Source organism: Triticum urartu, chromosome 6 (assembly GCF_003073215.2).
Source record: "Triticum urartu cultivar G1812 chromosome 6, Tu2.1, whole genome shotgun sequence".
NCBI classification, from domain to species: Eukaryota; Viridiplantae; Streptophyta; class Magnoliopsida; order Poales; family Poaceae; genus Triticum; species Triticum urartu.
The window spans coordinates 222,053,240-222,077,626 of NC_053027.1; the positions used below are offsets into that span (position 1 = coordinate 222,053,240).

Below are 24,387 nucleotides of genomic sequence, written 5' to 3' on the forward strand. Positions count from 1 at the left end.
TTGGCAGAGAAGCTAAAGAAAAATGCATTAGTTTCTACTGTGTTCTAAGACATAAAAAATGTTGAGTATAAAATATGCAATAGTATTTCAGTTCTGTGAGAAGTATGTCAGCAACCGTGACCGTCAGGAGGGAACAGCGAAGGAATAGGGGCTGTAATCACAGCAGGCTAGCTTTAGTATTCTAGTTCTGGGCCTTGGGCCGTGTGCGGTGTAATGGTCAGCGGGCCGTGGCCGCGCGAGCGGTGTGTACTTATAGACCAGGGTTCAGTCGAGCAAGACAGCGAATCTGTAACAGGATAGTCGCCCAGTCTAATTCCCCATTCCCCATTTCTTTCTTCTACCTCACGTAAACTCCATCTCTGTAATAAAATTCAAATTCAGAGTGGTTTATCTAGTGATTGTGATCCTTACCTAGTAAGGTCATCACAGTTGGTATCAGATTCGGGCGATCGGCGGCGGGGAGGCGAATTGGGCTCGTCGGCGCTTCGGTTGGGCTCTCCCGTAAAATCCCGGCTCGTCGACGGAGTTTGCGGAGGCGGTGGGTCTGGTGCTTCGTTCCAGCACCGGCGGTGGAGAGCAATCAGGGCGGCGGAGATCATTCGGCAGCGGATCCAGGTACGCGCTCGGTTTCCCGGTGATTTTCAGCTGGGTGTAAAATTCCGAGGCGGCAACCAAATTGGCGCTGCAGTGGAGGCGTGGGAGATCGGTTGCAGAGGACAGGGCGCGTGCGGAGACGGTCAGCGGCGCCCCGGTACTCGCTGACCTGGGCGGCGGTAGATCCAGGGGGCACCACGGCTCCTCCCAAGGCCAGTGTGCAGACAGAGTTGGTCCTAGGCTCCATGGAGGCATTTGAGACAAGGGTGATGCAGAGGCTGGAGGTGCTATCAGGTTTGGGAGACAAAATCGGCCGCATCGATGAATTGTTCACCAGGATAGAAGAATTGGATCAGAAGTTCAACACGCAGGTGGAACGCATCGATGTGATTCAGAGCAATGTCAATTTGACTTTGAAATCCATTGGAGAGGTAAGGCAGGACTAGATGGCAGCAGCCCGTGATCAGTTACACAAACAGGCGTCACCCACAGTTTCACCAGCGGGGAACGAAGGCATATTGGGGTCACCCCCGCAAATAACATCGCAACTGAGGAACCAAGCACCGATACCCAATGCGCCGCCAGTTCAGAACAAGTCCCAGCCCAATTTGGATAAGCAGAAGGAGGCGTTTGTGTCTGATTGTCAGGATCAGCATCCGCGTAGACCGTGGATGCCCAAAATGGACTTCCCTCGTTTTGATGGCACTGACGTGCGAATTTGGCTCGATGGATGCGAAGCTTATTTCTCACTGTATGAAATTCCGGAGTTCTTCAGAGTCACATCAGCTTCCCTGCATTTGTATGGTGATGCGGCCAATTGGTTTCATGCGTATAAACTGACTCATCAGTGGCCTAATTGGCATGAGTTTCGCTCTGCTGTGATGTCAGAGTTTGATGTCAACGTGCATAGACACAAAATGAAAGAGTTGATGATGCTTAAACAGTCTGGGTCAGTGGCTGAGTACAAAAGAGAGTTTACGCAATTAACTTACCAGTTGCTGCTGTATGAAAACACAGTTAGTGACACATTCCTGGTAATTAGGTTTGTGTTGGGTCTGAGAGAGGAGTTGAGAGCTGCGGTGGAGATGCAAATACCAGCTACAATCAGCGAAGCTGCGATGTATGCTGGTATTCAGGAAGAGGTCTTGGCCAGAAGCAAACATCTTAAATGGACAAACCACAAAGCAATGGGTCCAAAAAAACTGATTACAAGGCTCAACCAGTGGTGGTAGGAGATCTATGGAAAGCTAGACAGCTCAAAGAATTCAGAAGGGCCAATGGGTTGTGTTTCAGTTGTGGGGACAAATACATGCCGGGCCATTTGTGCACTAAAACTGCACCTCAAGGGGCTGTTCAAGCAATGCAAGGGGCAGATCCTGACATCCTATCGGATGAGTTACTAGATGCTATTGTGGAACAAGAAACTTCTCTGGCAGACATGCAGATTTCAGTCAATGCACTGTCAGAAGCTGATTATCCCCAGACTGTTAGGTTGAGAGCCCTGATTGGCAATCAGGTGGTGTTAATTTTACTTGATAATTTTACTTGATTCTGGGAGCAATCATAGTTTCATTGATTCTCAAATATTATCTAGAGTTCAAGTCACTCCTCAGAAGTTGCAATCACCATGGCCAGTAAAAGTAGCAAATGGAGAGAGGCTGCAGTGTTCTGCGTTTGTGCCGGAAATGCATTGGTGGGTACAGGGGCATACCTTCAGTTATCCTCTGAAGGTATTGGACCTGGGAGGGTATGATATGATACTTGGTATGGACTGGTTGGAGCAATGGGGAGAAATGACTTGTCAGTGGAAGGAAAAATGGGTCAGATTTAACTATCAGGATCAACTCATTACTCTGCAAGGAATTACTAAAAGCGACAAACCCGGTTTACAAGAATTGTCAGTGGAACAGGCCATGAGATGGCATAGAGGGAATGACATTTGGGCCACTGCCTTGCTGGTCCCTGTTCATAACACTAAAAGCAACACAATCCATCCAGAAGTTCAAGTTGTCATTGATGAGTTTGCTGATGTGTTTAATGATCCAAAGTCTTTGCCTCCCACTAGACCCCTGGATCACGCTATCCATCTCATACCTGGAGCAGTACCAGTGAATGTCAGGCCATATAGGTACTCTCCCTTGCAAAAGGATGAAATTGAGAAACAAGTGGCAGAAATGTTAGAAGCTGGCTTGATTACACCTAGTGTCAGTCCTTTTGCCTCTCCTGTGTTGCTAGTCAAGAAGAAGGATGGCACTTGGAGGTTTTGTGTGGATTACAGAAAGTTAAATTCCATTACTGTCAAAAGTAGGTTTCCAATGCCAATTATGGATGAACTACTGGATGAACTTGCAGGCGCTAAATGGTTTACCAAGTTGGATTTAAAAGCTGGCTACCACCAGATCAGAATTTGGTTTAGCCACTGCACCTGAAACTTTTCAAGGAGTAATGAACTGGTGTTTTTCCAAAGGAAACAGGAAGTGTGTGGTCATTTTCATGGATGACATACTGGTGTTCAGTGAGTCCTTGGAGGAACATGTCAACCACTTGAGAGAGGTGTTCCAAGTGTTGAGAGAAAATCAGTTCTATGCCAAACTCAGTAAGTGCACCTTTGCCCAGCAGAAACTGGAATATCTGGGGCATATTATCTCTGATGAGGGGGTAGCTACAGACCATGAGAAAACTAAAGTGATGATGGATTGGCCTGTACCCCAAAATGTAACGGAACTGAGTGGGTTTCTAGGTCTAACCGGATACTATAGGAAGTTTGTCAGGCACTATGGCATTATTGCAAAACCACTAACTCAGTTACTGCAGAAAAACAGCTTTGCTTGGTCCGATGAGGCCCATCTGGCATTCGACAAGTTGAAATTGGCCATGTCCACCACTCCAGTGCTTGGTTTGCCCGATTTCAACAAACAATTTACAATTGAAACTGATGCTTGCTCCACTGGGATAGGAGCAGTTCTCATACAAGATGCTCACCCTGTGGCCTTCTACAGCAAAGCTCTGGGCATCAAAAATCAGCAGCTATCAATTTATGAGAAGGAGTTTTTGGCGATCATGATGGCAGTAGAAAAATGGAGAGCATATGTCCAGAGAGGACCCTTCATTATTAAGACAGATCATCAGAGTTTGTGTCAACTGGGAGATCAAGTGTTGACTTCTGACTTGCAGGGGAAAGCAATGACCAAACTGGTGGGGCTGCAATTCCAATTCCAATACAAAAAGGGTAGTGAAAATACGTGGCTGATGCCTTGTCTAGAGTGGGTCACTTGTTGGCTATCACCACAACTTCACGGAGTCAGCCAGTATGGTTGCAAGAGGTATTGAACTCATATGAAGTGGACCCTCAAGCCCAACAACTGTTGCAGCAGCTGGCAATAGCTAATGACAATGTGGAAGGATTTTCCTTGCAACAAGGGATTATTAAGATGCAAGACCGAATTTGGATAGGGGCAAATTCTGCTCTTAAAACAAAGCTCATTTCGGCCTTCCATGCAAGTGCTCTTGGGGGCCACTCGGGTATATAGGCCACCTTCCAGAGATTGCACAAGTTGTTTGCTTGGTTTGGGTTAAAAGCTGATGTCACTGAGTTTGTGCAACAATGTGATGTTTGTCAAAAAGCTAAGCATGAACACTGCAAATATCCCGGGTTGCTGAACCCTCTACCAGTTCCTGAAGGACCCTGGCAACATGTAGCTATGGATTTCGTTGAAGGGCTTCCCAAGTCCGCTGGCTACAGCGTGATACTAGTGGTGGTGGACAGATATACCAAGTATGCCCACTTTATTCCTCTCAGACATCCATTTTCTGCTCCGGTGGTAGCAAAAGTTTTTTTAGAAACTATTGTGAAGCTGCATGGACTTTCTCACACAATAGTTTCTGATAGGGATAAAAAATTTACAAGTCATTTCTGGAAAGACTTGTTTAAGCTGTGGGACACCAAGCTGCACATGACAACAGCGTATCACCCACAGACCGATGGTCAGAGTGAAAGGGTCAACCAGTGTTTGGAGATGTATTTAAGATGTGCAGTGCATGACACTCCTCATAAATGGCACAATTGGCTGCCTCTGGCTGAGTTTTGGTATGACACCAACTTCCATACTGCCTTGGGATGCTCACCGTTCAAGGCCTTATATGGGTACAGTCCTACCTATGGGTTTTTCTCTTCTCTCCTCCAGTCTGACAATGTGGAAGTGGAACAATGGTTGAGAGAACACCAAGCTCATTTTGCTTTGCTAAAAGCCAATTTGATGAAAGCACAAGCAAAGATGAAGCATTTTGCTGACAGGCACAGATCGGACAGATCATTCTCAGTGCGGGAGGTGGTGTATCTGAAACTGCAGCCATACGCCCAACACACAGTGGTCAATCGTCCTTGTCCCAAACTTGCTTACAAATACTATGGCCCTTTTGAAATTCTGGAACGAATTGGACCATCAGCATATAAACTACAATTACCAGAAAAGGCTCTCATTCATCCTGTGTTTCATGTGTCTCAACTAAAGGAGCACCGGCCAGACCACACTCCTGTGTTTTCAGATTTGCCAACGCCAGTGGATTTATCAGTGGCCAATGTAGTCCCTGAGAAGGTGTTGGACAGGAAAATGGTCAAGAAAGGCAATGCAGTGCATGTGCAAGTACTCATGCAATGGTCGGGACTGTCCGAAGAAACGGCAACATGGGAGGACTATGAGGTTTTGAAGAGGAGATACCATGCTGGATCTTCAGAGGGAGGCACTGTCAGCAACCGTGACCGTCAGGAGGGAACAACGAAGGAATAGGGGCTGTAATCACAGCAGGCTAGCTTTAGTATTCTAGTTCTGGGCCTTGGGCCGTGTGCGGTGTAATGGTCAGCGGGCCGTGGCCGCGCGAGCGGTGTGTACTTATAGACCAGGGTTCAGTCGAGCAAGACAGCGAATCTGTAACAGGATAGTCGCCCAGTCTAATTCCCCATTCCCCATTTCTTTCTTCTACCTCACGTAAACTCCATCTCTGTAATAAAATTCAAATTCAGAGTGGTTTATCTAGTGATTGTGATCCTTACCTAGTAAGGTCATCACAAAGTAATATGTACATTTTTTAGACAGTTCGCTGATCTGGTTGCTATCTTTCCCCTTTAACCTTTCATCTTTCTCCTGCTAATGCTAATATAATGTTTGACTTTGCCTTTTCAGGTCTGTGCCACCTTCTCAGGTTGTGGTTGCTTTAAGCAACACCTATGGCCGTGTGCGGAAACCTCTTGGCTTTAGGCTTGTACATACATTACCTGGATCTCTAGACTTAGTGGATTCCAAGAAGTCAAATGAGCAAAATGACTGTTCAATCTGGGTTCCTGTGCCGCCGCGTGGATACTTAGCTCTAGGATGTGTGGTAAATAGTGGAAATCAGCCACCTTCCAATAATGTTGTGTACTGCCTTCGTTCTGATCTAGTGACTTCTGCGACATTTTCAGACTGCATACACACACTCTCGTCTGCTCCTGGGTAATGACACCATCATTCTTTGTTATTTGGCCTGCCATTGTGTTGTTTGATTGTTTCACCTCATGAAAAGAGTTTCTAGAACCTACCTAGAGTTTGAATGAAAACACCAACAGTGGTATCATGGATTCACCTTTTATCCTTTTTCTGCAGAATACTTTCTGGATTTAGCATCTGGCGTGTGGACAATGTGATTGGCACATTCCATGCACACAGTTCTGCAAACCAACCCAGTAGAACAGAAGCTCTTGATTTGCATCATGTTCTGCTAAGGAATCCAAATTGCTATATCATTAAAGATCTGGCTGCAGATTCTCCTGTTCGGAGTGACCAGCCAACTGATCAATTAAGTAATCCTAAGAGTACTTCTGGGTGGGATGTTGTTAGAACTTTGTCAAGACCAAGTAGCTATTGCACGTCTACTCCACATTTTGAAAGAATATGGTGGGATAAAGGTGGCGACTCAAGGAGGCCATTTTCAATATGGCGGCCATTACCTCGTTTCGGCTTCGCTCCAGTTGGCGACTGTATAACTGAAGGGTAATGATTTCTTAATATAGATATATAGTTTTCAAATACTCCGTGCTTTCTGATACTTGTTCACATATTTCATGATTCTTTCAGGCTTGAACCACCTACTCTTGGCATTCTTTTCAAGTGTGACGACAAGATAGTTTCTGAAAAGCCTGTACGATTCATGAAAGTAGCACAAATTGACAAAAAGGGCATTGATGACATATTCTTGTGGTATCCAGTGGCGCCTCCTGGATATGCTTCTCTTGGATGTGTTGTGACAAAAACAGATGAGATGCCAAGCAAGGATTCCATTTGCTGCCCTAAGTTGGGTTTGGTGAATCAAGCAAATATCTCAGAGGACCCTATCTCAAGGTCTTCCAGCTCAAAGGGACCTAACTGCTGGAGCATCTGGAAAGTTGGAAATCAGGTTATCTGTTATGTTTGAATCAATTTCTTTATACATTATTAGCTCATGGTTGTATGAATCCAACACTCTGTGATGTTTTAGGGATGTACTTTCCTTGCACGGCCTGATCTGAAAAAACCATCAGCTCGATTGGCATACAGTATTGCAGATCATGCTAAGCCAAAGGCACCTGACAATGTTACTGCTGAGTTGAAGCTGGGATCTTTGTCAATCAGCATCCTAGACAGCTCGTGTGGAATGGTGCGTAGGCATGCTAAATTATGTTTCTTGAAATGGAAAGAAATTGTTGAAATATTTGTATTTTCTAGTTACATAATTTCTGAATATTTAGGTCACACCAATTTTCGACACTACAATCTCGAGTATAAATCTTGCAACACATGGGAGATTTGAGACAATTAATGTCGTGTTGATCTGTTCAATTGCTGCATCCACATTCAATAGACACTTGGAAGCATGGGAACCTTTGGTTGAGCCATTTGATGGAATATTCAAGTAAGTTCTACTTGACTGTTTCTTGTTTCCATCCACCTGACAAAATTATACTGTTCTGACAAATTCACTGTTTCTGCACTACATTATATTTGTTCAATCTTTATTTTAGGTTGGAAACATATGATACCAGTGAGCACCCTCCTTCCAAAGTTGGTAAGAGGATTCGTGTTTCTGCAACAAGTCCTCTAAATGTCAACCTGAGTTCTGCAAATCTTGATTTGCTTATCGAAACTTTAATTTCATGGCGAAGACAAATTGATCTTGAAAATAGATCATCAATCAGAAATGAGGTTTCATCTATCATTTCAACTACTTGACTATTGCTGCTTTTTGTAAACTTCCTGTAATGATTTATATTCTCTCTCCACCTGTTTTTCAGGATTCTTTGGAAAATTTAAAAATAGCTGACAATTTGTCCAGTTCTGCGTTGGATGAAGATGATTTCCAGAGGGTAGTTTTCGAGAACAAATTAGGATGTGATGTTTATCTTAAGAAACAAGAAGATACTGAAAACACCATTCAGCTATTACAGCATGACAATCAAATTTCACTGTTGATGCCGCCTGCGAGGTTTTCCGATAAGCTAAATGTATTGTCAAATTCTACGGAAGCAAGATATTATGTTGTCATACAGATCTTTGAGTCCAAGGTCATACTTATACTTATGTTATGCTTTGCGCAGGCAACTTCTCAGTATGGCACTCACAGTATGTTTTTTCTACATGACAGGGCTTGCCTATCGTAGATGATGGCAATGATCATAGCTACTTCTGTGCTCTGCGCTTGCTCATAGGAAGTCAGACTTCTGATCAGTACAAGGTATTCCCACAGAGTGCCAGGACAAGATGCGTAAATCCTGTGAAAACAGCTGAGTTACAGACACATCATGCTAAGTGGAATGAACATTTTATATTTGAAGTTCCAGAACAGGTAATTTTTCAGTAGTGGTTTCAGTGAAATTTATTTGATGATTCACCCTTTTAATGGAAATCTATGGTGGGACGAGCCCCACATTGCTTTAGAGAGCGACATGTTGTTAATAGAGCAGTCCCTATAAGGGAGAGAGATATGCATGCATGCATAATCTTACACCTCGCTTTGACATCATCAACAATAATTGCTAAATTTGATTTATTGAAATGATTTATCTCACAAACTGTTAATCAGATTAGTGATATGTCTTCACTGGCGAGTTCGTGTTGACGAGGTGATGTAGGGTGGAACCCTAGATGGCCGATCTTTCACGAAAGGAGCGGATCCCGCGAAGAACACGAGGGGAAACACGAGGGGAGAATCACGAGGGGAACACAAGAGAACACTCAAACCAACAAGTATGATCACACATGTGCTAGAACCTCGAAACACAAAGAGATGCAAGATCCGAATCCAAGAAAGGACGATACATAGGATAACCGGTTCTTCTCCGTGAGGTCTTGATGGGGCCGCCCAAGAGGGGGTCTTGAATCCAAGGTGGATCTTCTCCGAAGAGGGGCCGCGGTCTCTCTCAAGGAGTAGATGCGTATGGATGAGCGAAGCTCTATCTCTCAAATGAGCTATCACAACGCTAACCCTAACGAGGAGGAGGTGGAGGAGTATATATAGTCTAGGGACACGAAGGGGTAAGTGGGGGATACATGGGCCTCGGGCCCGACAGGTACCAGACGTCTGGTGGCTCGCGAGGGTCCGGTCGTCCGATACTTGTCGGACGTCCGGCGTTTTGGCTCGGTTGAGGTGGCGCCGGATTTCCGGAGACGATCGGGCGTCCGGTCGCTGGAGTGTGTCGGACGTCCGGTACTTGTCGGATGTCTGGCCGCTGTAGCTTCCGTTGGCTGGCCCTTCTTGCTGGATGAGTGCCCAGGCGTCGGACGTCCGGCGTTGCCCGGTCGTCCGGTGGCTGAAGACTTCGGGCAGCTTCTTCTCTTGGTCCTTGTACTTGGCGTCCTTGCTAGCTCTTCCGTTGGATGTGGTGGCTCCGTGGCTTTCCTCTAAGTACCTGATCATGCATAGCACACACGTTGGAGGTAGTAGCCATGTCTCACATGTAGAAAGTGGAAGTTCGGAGAGGAGCGAGTTCACCTTGTGTCCAATGGCGTATGTTCGAGGTCTCGTCATATGTCCTCTTGGGGCTTGGAGAGTAGTCGGAGTGTACATGGGGATGAACGTGGGATGCTCCGCATCACGAGGGCTTCAAAATAAGATCCTTATTGGCATGTTTAGATGATTTTTTGTCGCCACCAGTTACCAGATTATAGTGCGTGGTTACCATATTTAGCAACACACAGTTTCCACAATAACATGAATGGTCACCAGGCAATAATTTACATGTGTTATTAGGCATTCCATTCCTTTTGTACAGCTACAAAGTGAGTTTTTCAAATATTACAAGTATAAAATGATAATATGTCATAAAAGTAGTATGGTGCAAGTCTTAGACTAATAGAGAATGGCATCCCATCATCTGATAACTAAGTGTATTTAAATCTGGTAAGTGAAACTAATCTGGTAACTGCTGGTGAAAAAAGTTGTCAAAACATATCGATATTGGATCTAGTTTCGAAGATCTCGCCACGGTGAAACCAACAGGGAAAGCGGATCATCAATCGGATTAATGGTTTGAGAAATAAAAGTTTTCTAGTGTAGTCCTCACATAAGACACCATGGGCACGTCCCCCCACATAGCACAGTCATTCTTTTTATGCCTGTCTTGTAGTACCGTGGCCAGATCATAGTGTAATAACTTCTCATAGCCTAGTAGGCCTGGCCGGACCTTATTATATCTCATTCGTGAAATATTTCGCATCTTCTTGTATGAGTGTATTAGTAGGATTGCATTAATTGTTATTTCCTGGGCTTTGCAGGCATCAGCTAATTTAGAGATTGAGGTAACAAATTTGGCATCAAAGGCTGGCAAAGGTAATTTTATAATAAAAACTGTATGGCATTTAGCAGCTTCCTCTTGATTTTTTGTTCATATTTCCTGTCAAATCCATTTATAAGATCATTATGTATTTCTTATTGGTTGTTTCTTCTTAACAGCAAAATACTGATTCCATTTTTCTAACTTCCAATTTTTTCTTTGCCTCTTTCCTTCGGAACTACCCGTTTGCCTACTATCTGTTATATGTGAACTAAATCTTACACTTGCATGGGAAATTTGGCTACTAGAGAGTAATGTTTAGGATTTGAATAACACCCTTCATTCATTTGTAAGGTGAAGTACTTGGTTCTTTGTCAATCCCTATTGGAAGGGGAACAACAACATTGAAACGAGCTGCTTCTATCAGAATCCTTCAGCAAGCTGCTGATGTCAAGCGAGTAATGACATGTCCTCTTACTGGGAAGGTAGTTCTTTTGTTTTGTAGAACTTGCTGAGCTATTTTGACAATGTTAAAAAAAACTTTTTTTAATTTATATTAAATTTGCTCATCAGTTAGCATCCTTAATTACTTGTTTAATTTATATTACATCAACTTAAGCATATTTAACATTTTGTAGGCCACAGGACTCGATGAGGGAGACAGGAAAGGCTGTGGTGCTTTAGTACTTTCATGTTGTTACATAGAACGATCTACTCAAACAGACTTCCAGAGCTGGAAAGATAGCATAAGCAATGCAGAGACTGGTTTCTGTGTAGGGCTTACCCCAGATGGTCCATGGGAAAGTTTTACTGCAGTTTTACCACTGTCAATCATCCCAAAATCACTTAATAGTAATCACTTTGCGTTTGAGATCACCATGAAAAATGGAAAGAAACATGCAACTTTGAGGTCCCTTGCTGTTATTGCTAATGATTCTGACATAAAACTTGAAGTTTCTGTATGTCCCATAAACAACCTTAATAGCTCCATGATAAATGATAAATCAACCAGTTCCACCAACAACGTTGATGAAGTATTTGAAAACCAGTGGTACCAACCCATTTCAGGATGGACAAGTAACCATTCTAGTGATCATGGAATTGAGTTGGGCCAATGGAGCACCAAGGACTGCTCTTACTCATCCAAGGTAATTTCTTTTGGGCCTGTTGATCAAGGAAATCAATCTTTCCTTTATTTGAGGAAATATACATTATATTTGGTTTTAGGTTATGCAAAAAATGACATATATTATAACAAAAGTTATTAGCTTCTAATCTAACAAAACTATGCAACTTATTATGAAGGCATTCTTTGAACCTCGTCTTCCACCTGATTGGAAGTGGACTTCACCATGGAAAATCGAAAAATCTACTTCTGTAGATTGTGATGGATGGGCGTATGCTGCTGATATTCAAAACTTAAACTGGCCGTCATCCTGGAGATCTTCTAAATCACCACATGACTATGTTAGACGAAGGTGTTGGGTACGTACGAGGCAGCTATTGCAAGAACAAAGTGTGGAAATAGCTAGGAATGTAGTTGCTATTGTGGATCCATATTCATCTACAGCGTTGCCTTGGACAGCCATGATCAAAGATATGGATTTGTGCTTGCAAGTTCGGCCTTTTTCTGTAAAATCAGACGAATCATACAATTGGAGTCAGGTTCTTTCACTAGGTTGTGACAGCCTACCTAAGCAGCAGCAGTCTTCACTTTCTAGGCAAAGCACCATGAAACAATCATCTGTTCCATCAAAGAATTCTGTTCTTAGGCTTGCTGAGCTCGAGAAAAAAGATGTTCTTTCATACTGCTCCCCTCTTGTTGGTATCAAACAATATTTCTGGCTTAGTGTTGGAGTTGATGCTTCCATTGTTCATACGGACTTAAATATGCCTGTTTACGACTGGAAGTTCTCTTTCAATTCAATTCTTAGACTTGAAAATAAGCTTCCATATGAAGCTGAGTATTCTATTTGGGAGAAGTCAGCTGAAGGTAATATGGTTGAAAGGCAGCATGGTATTGTATCGTCAGGTGGAAGCGCATTCATTTATTCAGCAGATATTCGGAAATCCATTTATCTCACACTGTTTGTTCAAAATGACTGGATTTTAGAAAAGGTAATGCATTTGTGTCTGTGTAGAACATTTCCAAACCAAACTAATGGATCATGGTTCTTCTTATGATAGTGTAGTTAGAGATCTATAGCACATAGGTGTGATAAATCCGCTGGTTTCTGGAATACGCTTTGTACTATCCTGCTGTTCCCATCTCTTTTTCTTCTTACCAGACAGATCACTAATTTATGTTACCTGCCTTGCATGTATACTTACTTGAGGGATTAAAGTAATTTTTCCATTTCTCATTCCTTTTAGGATGCTGAACTGATAATGGACTTGCTGTCCCTGGAACACGTTTCTTCTTTCTGGATGGTTCAGAAACGAACCCAGAGGTTTGAAGCTTTTATTCTTTCAGCTTTTCCTAGTAGAATTTCACGAACAGTAATTTGAGTACAACCAAGATGTAGTTTTTGCATTTCATCTTTTCTTCCGATGGTGTCCAAACAAACAACCTATGTAGCCACAGTATTTTTTGCATTTTGTTTTGGGAAATGCCGCATCACATTTGTTGCCATATGTTACACAATTCTGTACAACTTGAATTTGAGCCCATTCATAACGTTTGGTTTACTGAAGCCCTCTACTCTCTGATTACATGATATTCATATCAATATATGCCACACCGGCTGGTTGTGAAGGTGCATTAGCTTGTATTGTTCTTTTGGGATCCATTTAAAATTCTCCATAACAGTTTGATCTAGCAATCTAGCATCCACTCTTGCGTTTTCTTGCATAAAAACTTATTTTCAGTATAGAAAAAACCTACATGATCTGGTCAAAATACTCCCTCCGCCCCGAATTACTTGTCGTAGAAATGGATGTATTATAGAATTAAAAATACGTCTAGATACATCCATTTATGCGACAAGTAATTCTGGACGGAGGGAGTATGTGACCTGTTTCTTCTTTTGAAAGAAAAATAGGTGACCTTTTGGATTTAGTTTGTAGTCAATCACTTTCCTAACTACTCCCTCCGTCCCAAAATAAGTGACTCAACTTTGTACTACATCAGTAACATATATATTGCGTTCAAAATAGCCTATACTCCCTCCGTCCGAAAATACTTGTCATCAAAATGGATAAAAAGAGATGTATCTAGAACTAAAATACATCTAGATACATCCCCTTTGATCCATTTTGATGACAAGTATTTCCGGATGGAGGGAGTATTTATCAACAAATATCCAAACACCATATATTTTGAGTAAAAACAGTACATATTTATTGATAGGCGCGCTAGATTGATAATACTTGACTGAGTGTTCTATATTTTTTTAATGTTAACTATGATTATGGACTCAATTGTTTAGTATTTCTAATGTTTTTCGCTTGTGTATCAAATTAGGAAATTGCGTGTTAGCGTTGAACATGATCTGGGAGCAAGTGATGCTGCACCAAAGACGATAAGATTATTTGTTCCATATTGGATAAAAAACAATTCTTCCATTCCACTAGCTTATCGTGTTGTGGAAATTGAACAAGCAGTAAATGCAGATGCAGACTCACTGTGCAGACCGGACTCACTCAGTAGACCAGACTCATTGAGCAGAGTGGCTAAATCTTCAAAATTTTCCCTCAGATATTCTTCAAAGTCCCTTGTCAGAAGAGGCAGCGTATCACAGAAAAACACACAAATATTAGAAGTTATCGAAGATTGTGCTATGAACTATATAATGCTTTCACCACAGGATTATGTGAACAGCTCGACACATACGCGCGAGTCTCGGGATAACACCTTCCGCCCGGCACAGGTTGCGATTTGTGTGGCTGTTGGAAGATGTAAACAGTACAGTATTGGAGTGTCCCTATTTGAGCTCGAGAACAAGGTTGACAATGCTATATTACACACATTTGATTATGCTTTTATGCACTACACTTTGCTGATTCAGTGCCATTTATCTGGTGCAGGAGAATGTCGATGTTAAAGCATTTGGTTCTGATGGATCATATTATTGGTTCTCAGTTCAACTGAAGATGGCTTCAGATAGGACTAAGGTTTGAATATTCATGTGTTATTTTCTCCATGTTGTAGTTCATTTATGTAAATTTGAGTCCGTGGTCGTATATTGGCCTGTAGAATTTATTGGGTGCCAAGTTCACTTGCCATATTTTTAGTTCTGTTCTGATTTATACTATTGCCGTACGGAATTTGGAACTAGGAACAAAGACCTATTTTAATTTACAAGATTAAAATGCAGACACTCCCATGGTAAGTAATTGTCATAGTTGCCTCTCATTCATCTATTCCCTTGCCTCGGGCAGCATTGGATAGTGATATGTAGTCAAAGAAGGTTTAGCTCAGTATATCAGTAAATATATAAGTTGGAGACAATAAATTGATATCCTGATGCATGCTGGGACCATAAAAAAGTAAAGAACAGTTCTTTTAGTAGCTATGCTTTATCTCAAACAAAATGCGCTAGGACAAATGTTTCCATGGTGTTGCTAGCGAATTCGCCATCTGGTGTTCAGCCGGAGCTTTGGCGCTTCGGGAACTTTTTATATGGGTTACTTACCTCGGACAATAGGCTCGTCCTTGGTCTGAGTTTTGTTCGTATTGTTTTCTGTGTGGTGTGAGTTCTTAGTTTGTTCCTTAGGGGTCCGCCTTGAGGTGTGTTTGGGTTGAGGGAGTTTCTGCCCTCACCCTTGTACATATTTCTTTCTTCTTGATGAAATAATACGCAGCTCTCCTGCGTGTTTGAGAAAAAAAAATCTCAAACAAAATCAGTATGCAAGGGTTTCTAGGATATAAAGCTCACTGTATTGGTAAGAATGTGTTCATATTTAACCGCAGAGTCTATTTATATCTGTTACAATTACACTTCATATCTTCACTCTTTTTCGAGAAAACGCAAATGGCTTTTGCGTTTCATTGCATTGGAAGGAGAGGGAATTTACATCCTCCTAGGAGGCAGTTTTACACAGCCGTCAGGGGCTCAGTGGACATCCCAGGATGATGGCAAAATGACCCTGAGCCCTTGAGCTCCGGCCTTTGCCCAACATCGGGCCTCGTCCTTGATCGTGTCTAGAAGCTCATTGAGCGAGGGGCTAACATGGTCAAAAACGCACGCGTTCCTATGTTTCCAGATCATCCACGACACCAAGAGCGCTGCGGATTTCAGCGCCTTGCGTAGAGTGGGCGGTGTGAACTCCTTCGCACGCAGCCATCAGTCCATAAGCGAATCATCGTGCTCGGGCGTCGGCGCCGGCAAGCGTAGCCAAGATAGGACCTCGTGCCATGTCTGCCTGGTGAATGGGCATGTGAGCATTAAGTGCCTGATCGTCTCCGGTTCCTGGTGGCACAGCAGGCACCGCGGGTGGTGCTGCAGGCCGCGGCGCGCGAGCCGCTCAGCAGTCCAGCGGCGGTCTTGGCAAGCCAGCCAATGGAAGAACTTCACTCTAGGCGGCGCCCAGGTCCTCCAAATGAGCTTCCAGGAGTGGCAGCCCATCGCTCCATGGAATGTTGCCCGGTAGCATGACTGGGCCATGTATGTGCCACTGGTGGTCCAGCTCCAAAGTAGCTTGTCCGGCTCGTTGGACAGCTGGATGTGCTGCACCAAGTGCCAAAGCTTGAGATACTGACCGATCTCAGGAAGGCCGAGCAGATCTTGGATGTCACGCGCCCAGCCATTGTTGGTCATGGCCTCCGCCACCGTTCTTGTCTTCCGGCGCTGCTTTGGGATGCACTGAAAGAGCACGGGCACGAGCTCACGAACGCCCTGGCCACCAAGCCAGCGATCTTCCCCAAAAAGTGCGGTCCTTCCATCCCCGAGGGCCATGGTCGTCGAGGCGTAAAAGAGCGCGCGCTCCTCCGAGGTGAATTGCAGGTCCAGCCCTTGCCATGCTCTGTCCGTGTCTGTGCGCGCAAGCCATAGCCAGCGCAACCGTAGCGAGAGCCCTGTGCGCTCCAGGTCCCGGACGCCCAACCCGCCATACTCAAGCGGTCGGCAAACCCGGCGCCAGTTCACGTGGCAGTGACCACCGTGGGCATCCACACGGCCGGCCCATAGGAACCCACGCTGGATCTTCTCGAGCTGCTTTAAGGTTATTTTTGCTGGATCCACTGTGGGCATTCACTCTTTAGCTATTTCTTTTACCCTTTTCAGATTATTTTTGTTGGTTTTGTTAACTGCCTTCGAACTGTGAACCTTGACTCAAGTTATTCTGTGTGAGATTGTTAGTACTTGTTTCTAATAGAATGTTATTGTGATATGGAATCAGCTGCCCCTTCTCTATGATGAAGTGCTACTGCTTACACAGAGCTTAACTCTGGATCATGTAGTTTAGGCCGGGAGACTTGTGCTGGTGCATGTTTTTTGGTTCAGATACCATCATTATCAAGATACTTTCGTCCTGCATGGCAAGTGTATACTCCGGCCTGAAAACATGCTACTTGGATGACCTTTGCCTTCCATGACCAGTGTTTGAGTGTTACACATGCCTGCAGTATTGGCATTCCTGTTAATTATCCAATTTTATTTCTATGTTCGGTCAATTGTGCTTTAACATTAAAAGGAATCTTTTGAGGCAATGCTATGTATGTATGCCACTGTATGCCTTTTCTTTTTCTCTTGAATAATATCTCACAGTATGATTTAAGTAAAGAATTTAGAAAAATGTTCTACTAATGCAGGTAGTGAATTTTCTTCCGCGTGCACTTTTTATTAATAGAACTGGGAGAAGTATTATTTTATCAGAGTATCATAGTGAGGTTGAGGAGCATTTACATCCAACTGATTCTCCAAAAGTGTTCCAATGGCGTTCAGAATTTGGAAACGAATTTTTAAAGGTTATTATCTTTGAACTGGTACCTTTTACATACTTCGTGCTAATGTTTAGTTTCTTAAGTTATTTGTTTTCTTTACCTTTCTCCATTTTGTATTCTTGCAGTTGCGGATGGAGGGATACAAATGGAGTACACCATTTAGCATTGATGCTAATGGAGTTATGTGTGTGCTCATGAACAGTGTTACAGGAAATGATCAAGTTTTTGTGAGGGTAAATGTTAGAAGTGGAACAAAAAGTTCACGTTATGAAGTTGTATTTCAACTTGCTTGCTGGTCCAGCCCGTACAGGTACAGCTACTTGTCATATTTATGTCAATATCTCTTACACTTGATAAACAAATTAAAAATCACGTACACAGGGTGGAGAATCGCTCCATGTTCTTGCCTGTACGATTTCGTCAAGTTGGTGGTGATGATTATGCTTGGCGTAGTCTACCTCCAAATTCATCAGCTTCCTTCTTCTGGGAGGATCTTGGCAGAAGGCGTCTGTTGGAGGTATTGGTAGATGGAACTGATGCTACGAGCTCTATGACATATGATATTGATGCCATCATGGATCACCAGCCACTAGCTACCTCAAGTGGGCTTAAGAAGGCCTTACGTATCACTGTTGTCAAGGAAGGCAAATTGCATGTTACACAAATTAGTGATTGGTTGCCAGAGAATAGAACTCGAGGACAGATAACTGAAAGACTATTATCACCAATCTTTCAGCCATCAGAGGTTGACTGTGGGCAGTCATCTCAAGATCTTGATAGTGAATTTCATGTTACTTTGGAACTAACAGAGCTGGGCATATCCATAATTGACCATATGCCTGAGGAAGTTCTTTACCTCTCAGTGCAGCAATTATTACTTGCTTACTCATCTGGAATGGGTTCTGGAATCAATAGGTATGATCTACTGTCGGCCTTTTGCTTTATTACTTTCTCACTGCTATTTTTCTCGTTTTCTCACATTCCTCTATGATTAGATGTTTTAAGTACTCTTTCAATGGTAGGTTTAAAGTGCGAATGCACTGGATTCAAGTGGACAATCAATTGCCTTTTGTTTCAATGCCTGTCCTCTTTTGTCCTCAGAAGATGGACAATCAATCAGACCATGTGCTCAAGTTCTCTATGACGATGCAGACCAATAATTCTCTAGATTTTTGTGTTTATCCATATATTGGTGTGCAGGTGAGCTGATTTGTTTTAACATGGTTTATCAGGAAATGGTCTTTGGATTCCCACAGCTATTTTAGTTATAATTTTACGTCATAGCTTGTACTATCTAGTAGAGATTTAGTTTTTTTCCCCTGTAATCTTGACTGCTGCATTCTGGATAGTTATTGTGCTATACCCGAGTGATCATGTAGATATTATGATGTCGTCAATATTCTTTTCCAGTAACAGCTGTGTATGTTTTCAGGTTCCTGAGAATTGTGTGTTTTTTGTTAACATCCATGAGCCGATTATTTGGCGCCTCCACGAGATGGTTCAACACCTTAAAATTGATAGGATATCTACCTCTCAGCCTTCAGCTGTTTCAATTGATCCTATTCTGAGAATAGGGTATGCAATTTGCCGCATCTTAATAGTTTTTCCTTTTTTTTTTCTTCCCTGCTGTTAATACTGAATCTTCTTTTATAGGCTTCTGAATATCTCTGAAGTCCGCTTTAGAGTATCAATGGCAATGTCCCCAACCCAAAGGCCAAGAGGAGTTCTTGGGTTCTGGTCATCCTTGATGACTGCATTGGGGAACATGGAACACATGCCGGTAGGGCAGGGTTTTAATTTTTTATCTGTATCTTCATCTTTCATGCAATACTCATAATTCATTAACTTTTCTCTAGTTCTACAAACTGGCAATGTTTATGCTTCTGTAGTTAATTATTTTCTATTGCTAATCTTTTTTCTTAAATGTACAAGGTCCGTATAGCTCAAAGGTACCGTGAGGAGTTGTGCATGCGACAAAGTGCACTAATGAACTCTGCTATATCTAACATCCAAAAAGATCTTCTTAGCCAACCTCTTCAACTGCTTTCTGGTGTTGATATTCTTGGCAATGCCAGTAGTGCTTTGAGTAACATGAGCAAGGGTATAGCAGCACTGTCCATGGACAAGAAATTCATTCAGGGCCGGATGAGACAGGTACATCAATGATTGTTCCTATGTTCATATGCGTGTGACAAAACTGGTGCGAGTTGTACCTAAAACAAATTGCAATGCTGCTGCTGTGTTTTCTCCAGGATAGCAAAGGCGTCGAAGATTTTGGTGATGTCATACGAGATGGAGGTGGGGCTCTCGCGAAGGGAATCTTCAGAGGTGTCACGGGCATATTGACAAAGCCCATCGAGGGTGCAAAATCTTCTGGTGTTGAGGGCTTTGTACAGGGAGTTGGAAAAGGCTTAATTGGTGCAGCTGCTCAGCCAGTGAGTGGAGTTCTTGATCTTCTGTCGAAAACCACTGAAGGTGCAAATGCTGTAAAATTGAAAATATCATCAGCTATAATGGCTGAGGAGCAGTTGCTGCGTAGACGTCTCCCCCGAGCAATTGGTGGTGATAGCTTGATCTATCCTTATGACGAGTATAAAGCAGCTGGCCAGGTAATTAGTTGTCTCTCTATACAGGCCTTGATGTATTTGAATAGCATTTTCTGAATGATATATTTTCCTTTTTTTTGTTTGTGTGTGTGTGTGTGGGATTATGAAGGCTGTCTTGCAGTTAGCTGAATCTGGTACGTTTCTTGGCCAAGTTGACCTTTTTAAAGTGCGAGGAAAGTTTGCATCTACTGATGCTTATGAGGACCATTTCATACTTCCCAAGGGGAAAATTCTCTTAGTTACGCACAGAAGAGTATTGTTACTTCAGGTGAGACGGGTTTACACTCCAGTTACACTATGTTTAACAATTATTCAGTCAAAATCATTATATGTTTGGTTTCAGGTACCGATGATGACCCAGAGAAAGTTCAATCCTGCAAAGGATCCATGCTCGGTAATCTGGGATGTATTATGGGATGATCTTGTCACATTGGAGACTACTCATGGGAAAAAAGATGCTCCTGGATCCTTGCCTTCAAAGCTTATTTTGTATTTGAAGGCTAAGCCTGCGAATTCGAGGGAAGCTGTTCATTTGATCAAGTGTAATCGTGGTTCTGATCAAGCGACTATCATTTACTCAGCAATTGATAAAGTCTATAGAACCTATGGCCCAAATGCAATCAAGGTACACAAAATCTTAAATACAAATGACATGTACACGTAATCACACAGCATGCCTAGTTCCAGACTAAATAGAAAATGGTTAAACTTCATGTTAATACCAAACTTTCTGTGGAGTGTGCTTAACATTGCCCGATTTAATTTAGTTAAATTTGGACCAAAGCTGAACGATTTCTGTCAACTTTCTTTAGGAATTACTGAGATGGAAGGTACCAAAGCCATATGCCCCTCGCAATACCAACCGTCACACTGTTCAAGATTTATCATTTGCATAGATGATATTGATCATGCAAAAGGTCAAGAAACATTATATACACTTGTGATGTTCCAGATGGGCTGCGTTTGAGTACCCATACCTGCTAAAGCAAAGGTATTGACACTTAACTGCTCTTGTGTTGCACACCATCATTTGAGTAAAATCAAGCTTGTTTGAGTAAAATTTGGATTGCTAAATGATTAATTGACCTTGTAGCCCCGTTGTTTCTCTATCATGAGCTTTGAGTGTTATAATTTTAAAACTGGAGCTAAAAGGCATATTCAGCTTGAGTTCTGAAAACTTCCCTGACAACTGGTATAAGTGGATCTTGCTAGAGTTATATTATGTTCCATGTATAGCCTGTATAGTTCCCCGTAGTATGAGGGGTTTCCTGCATATTTACCACCTGTACATGTATATGTCCTGGGGGTATATAGTCTTTGGCCATTGCCCCCAGGAAATACAAGTTGCTATTTCCCTAACAGATCTATCATATGGTATATATGTGCCTGCAAGCACTGAGAAATCATAGAAGTTTTAGTCTTAAATATACTACTCCCTCCGATCCGTATTAATCGTCGCAGCTTTAGTCCAACTTGGGAGCATCTCCGTATTTCCTTTTCTTGTGGTGTAATGTTAATCCAGACGACTATAATTCTTTGTCTGGTATCATCTTCCTGACAGCACTGCCACATAATTAAGTTTGAAGGCTCCTCAAAATCTAGAATGTAGCTGTGACATTTTTTCTTTGAGGAATCGTTTGTTTCGATTGGTGTTGGCATCAGATGATGTAGTATGATTCATATTGAGCTTATGTTTTGCAGGTATTAGTTGGCTTGCAGCCCGCGTAGTTGCTAATGGATTGAAGTCGCTAAAGTAAAATAAGATATCATTTCTTGCTCGATTTAAGTGGTGATTTCCTTCCACAGCTACGGCTCTTACCTACAGGTGGGTACTACTGGCAAAGGAGAACCTGTCCACTCCGGCTAGAAAAACGGAAAGCCTTTTTCTTACTAGTTTGATTTCTACTCCATTGGATGCTCGAGGCTCAAGAAGAAAATTGGAAAAAACAACTTGTTTACAGGTATATGTTAGGATGTCAGGATAGCTGGTGGTGGCTCTTATTGATTACATGTACATAGCCTTTTTGTGATGTGAAGCCAGAGCATTTTCTTTAAGCAGAACTAGATGACCCTTTATGCCCTTTGCGCAAAAATCAGTTGTAGCCGTGAAGACAAGTAACCTATAACCTATGAACAGTTATGTTTTACGAATGACCCATGGAGGTGTTTGGTTCCCTACATGACTATGAATAAGCAACAAAGAAGCCGAGCAAACTATATGAAATAAATTTCAACTAGCATAATTTATATGAAATAAATTTTAACAGACGTAGTTTATTTAAAAGGTAAGCAAACCATTACAATGAATTTCTTAGCAAACTCGAACGCTCATACATGAAATATGGTTCATTCATTTGGCTGGTGCATGTGAGCCCGTCATGTAATAGGATACATGAAATATGTTTTGTTAAAAAGGCTTTTGCCCCACTTTATATATAAACCAGCAACCATCAACAACTCAATACAAACTTATGCCATTCCAACACATGCACACACCCAACCAGCAATCATCAACAACTCAGTACAAACTTATGCCATTCCAACACATGCACACACCCAAGGTGGATACACTGGCGCTGAGCGTAGCAACAACCCCACCCCTACCACTACAAGAGCTATTGGGGTCCTTAATCATGAACATGCCATTGTAAAGAGATGAAGCTACCGACGATAACTCATGGGCTTCAAAGTGGTGCCTTCGGGGAAGGATATGACGCTAGAGTGCTGTCAACGCTCGAACTAAGGATCAGGGTTTTTCCTAGAGCAACACGATGGGCAATGAGGACTGCAGCGACGCCTTCAAGAAGGGAATGAACATCGTTGTCGCTGACCTGCTTGAAGACAACAGATTTTCACCTTGACCCAACACTCATCGCCCTTGGCATATGTGTGACTGCCACACCACCGCCATCGATCGTCACATGCCCTGGCCGCCACCGCGAGCACATAGCCATGGCCATCGGGTAGCACCTAAGCACGAGCTCCTCCCATGACCCCGCGCTCCTACCACCAGAGCCTCCGTCCCGGCCTCCAAGACCACCCCACCCCCATCAACATGGACCACTTACGTTGAGGCCGGAAAATCAGTCCATTTTGGTATATCTGGAGCCTCGCTAGCTGTACCAGGGCAGGGGGAGGCCACCAGCAGCTGCTAGCCACGCCGCATCCGTCGTGCCATTTCTTGAACCGAGGCCAGCCACCCTTGGCAACAGCAAGATCCAGAGCGCCCCTGCCACCAAGGCTAGCCAAAGGCGAGAAGCGCTGAGCCGCCATGTTCCACCGTCAGACGCACCATTAACCGTAGAGCTGAATGCCTCATGAATCATGAGGAGGGGGGCGCTACCCTGACCAATCAAGAGGGCCTCGGTCAGGGCAGCTGCCTGCGGCACCGCGAGGTTAAATCTGGACGAGCCATCGCGACTGCCGTCCCCAACCTCGGCCCGCACTACCACCACCCATTGCCGCTCGCACTAGATCTAGCCGTGCCGGACCATGCCGTCGTTGTCTCTGGCACCCCAGCGCGCATGCCACCTGGCCGTTCATCGCGGGGAGGCAGCGCTGCCCGCCGTGCCACCGTGGAGCCCAGTCGCAGCGCCATGTTCTGGCCCGGGACACCGGCCTGTGCTAACACCACCCGAGCAAGAAGACACAGGGGGCCCACTGTCGCCGGCAACGACAAGGCAACGCCTCCATGGAGGGAACGACCCACACAACATCGCCGCTGCCCAATCTGGTCGGATTTTGTGTTTTCACCCGGGAAAGGAAATGGAGGTGGGGAGAAGGAGACCACGACACCGCCTCCAAGAAGGAAACGTCACCCAAGGCCGACGTCGTTGTCGGGCCGAGCCAGGCGGCCAGGGGTTTCCCCCGGTCCCGATCTGCACCACCAGCCCCAAACTTCACCGGATCCAGCGCCCAACTGCAGGATAACAGGCGCACAGGGGGGAGGGAGCGAAGTGGGGGCGGCAAACCTCCAGATTTGGCGAGGAAGGAGGCCTCCACACTTAGCCACCAGGCGCCGACGCCCCACCGCCCCCGCAGTCGAGGATGTCGGCCAGAGCCCTCCGCGAGCACTGTTCAGGGCTAGAACGGCGCCGTCGCGCGGGCATGGGTCGCCGCCCCTAGGATCCAGATCCTCCAAAGCCGGAGCGACGAGGGCCTCACCGCCACTGTCACTGGCGGTCGCGCGGGCTTGCCCGGCGACCACCTTAGGTGGCGACGAGGAGGGGGAGGAGGAGTGGGGGAGGCAGCGCTCGGGAACCCTAGCCGTCGCGCGAGTTGCCCAGGCAGGCGACGCAGGGGCCGAAAGGGAGGGGAAGTCGTCACTATCCTATTCCATCGATAATAAGGATCCTTAATGTATTTCTTCGTCGGATTCGCAAGACACCGTTTCGTCAGCATCGTGCCCCTGCTGATTAAGGCGAGCTTTTATCTCCTTTAAGTTGATGGGTGCGCCGACGTTGAAAACGCCGGCACGGTCAATGACATTCTTGTTGAGGATGGTAACAAACTTGAGCTGGATG

At 44.0% G+C, this 24,387-nt stretch overlaps 1 protein-coding gene across 1 annotated transcript in view; it reads left to right on the plus strand.

Moving 5' to 3' along the window:
* LOC125512571 overlaps window positions 1-22,020 on the plus strand; it is an 81,221-nt gene extending 59,201 nt beyond the window's left edge. Inside the window, exons 39-65 of the mRNA XM_048677665.1 lie at window positions 5,775-6,083; window positions 6,234-6,620; window positions 6,705-7,023; window positions 7,105-7,263; window positions 7,355-7,518; window positions 7,628-7,808; window positions 7,898-8,167; window positions 8,248-8,448; window positions 10,377-10,431; window positions 10,730-10,860; window positions 11,014-11,523; window positions 11,681-12,493; window positions 12,749-12,825; window positions 13,839-14,319; window positions 14,402-14,488; window positions 17,127-17,282; window positions 17,384-17,568; window positions 17,640-18,173; window positions 18,281-18,458; window positions 18,691-18,833; window positions 18,912-19,038; window positions 19,191-19,412; window positions 19,511-19,867; window positions 19,974-20,132; window positions 20,208-20,489; window positions 20,677-20,855; window positions 21,566-22,020. Of these exons, the coding sequence (XP_048533622.1) occupies window positions 5,775-6,083; window positions 6,234-6,620; window positions 6,705-7,023; window positions 7,105-7,263; window positions 7,355-7,518; window positions 7,628-7,808; window positions 7,898-8,167; window positions 8,248-8,448; window positions 10,377-10,431; window positions 10,730-10,860; window positions 11,014-11,523; window positions 11,681-12,493; window positions 12,749-12,825; window positions 13,839-14,319; window positions 14,402-14,488; window positions 17,127-17,282; window positions 17,384-17,568; window positions 17,640-18,173; window positions 18,281-18,458; window positions 18,691-18,833; window positions 18,912-19,038; window positions 19,191-19,412; window positions 19,511-19,867; window positions 19,974-20,132; window positions 20,208-20,489; window positions 20,677-20,760 (6,571 nt within the window). The 3' untranslated portion in view covers window positions 20,761-20,855; window positions 21,566-22,020. The remainder of the gene's footprint in view (window positions 1-5,774; window positions 6,084-6,233; window positions 6,621-6,704; window positions 7,024-7,104; window positions 7,264-7,354; window positions 7,519-7,627; window positions 7,809-7,897; window positions 8,168-8,247; window positions 8,449-10,376; window positions 10,432-10,729; window positions 10,861-11,013; window positions 11,524-11,680; window positions 12,494-12,748; window positions 12,826-13,838; window positions 14,320-14,401; window positions 14,489-17,126; window positions 17,283-17,383; window positions 17,569-17,639; window positions 18,174-18,280; window positions 18,459-18,690; window positions 18,834-18,911; window positions 19,039-19,190; window positions 19,413-19,510; window positions 19,868-19,973; window positions 20,133-20,207; window positions 20,490-20,676; window positions 20,856-21,565) is intronic.
* The last annotated feature ends 2,367 nt before the right edge of the window (window positions 22,021-24,387 follow it).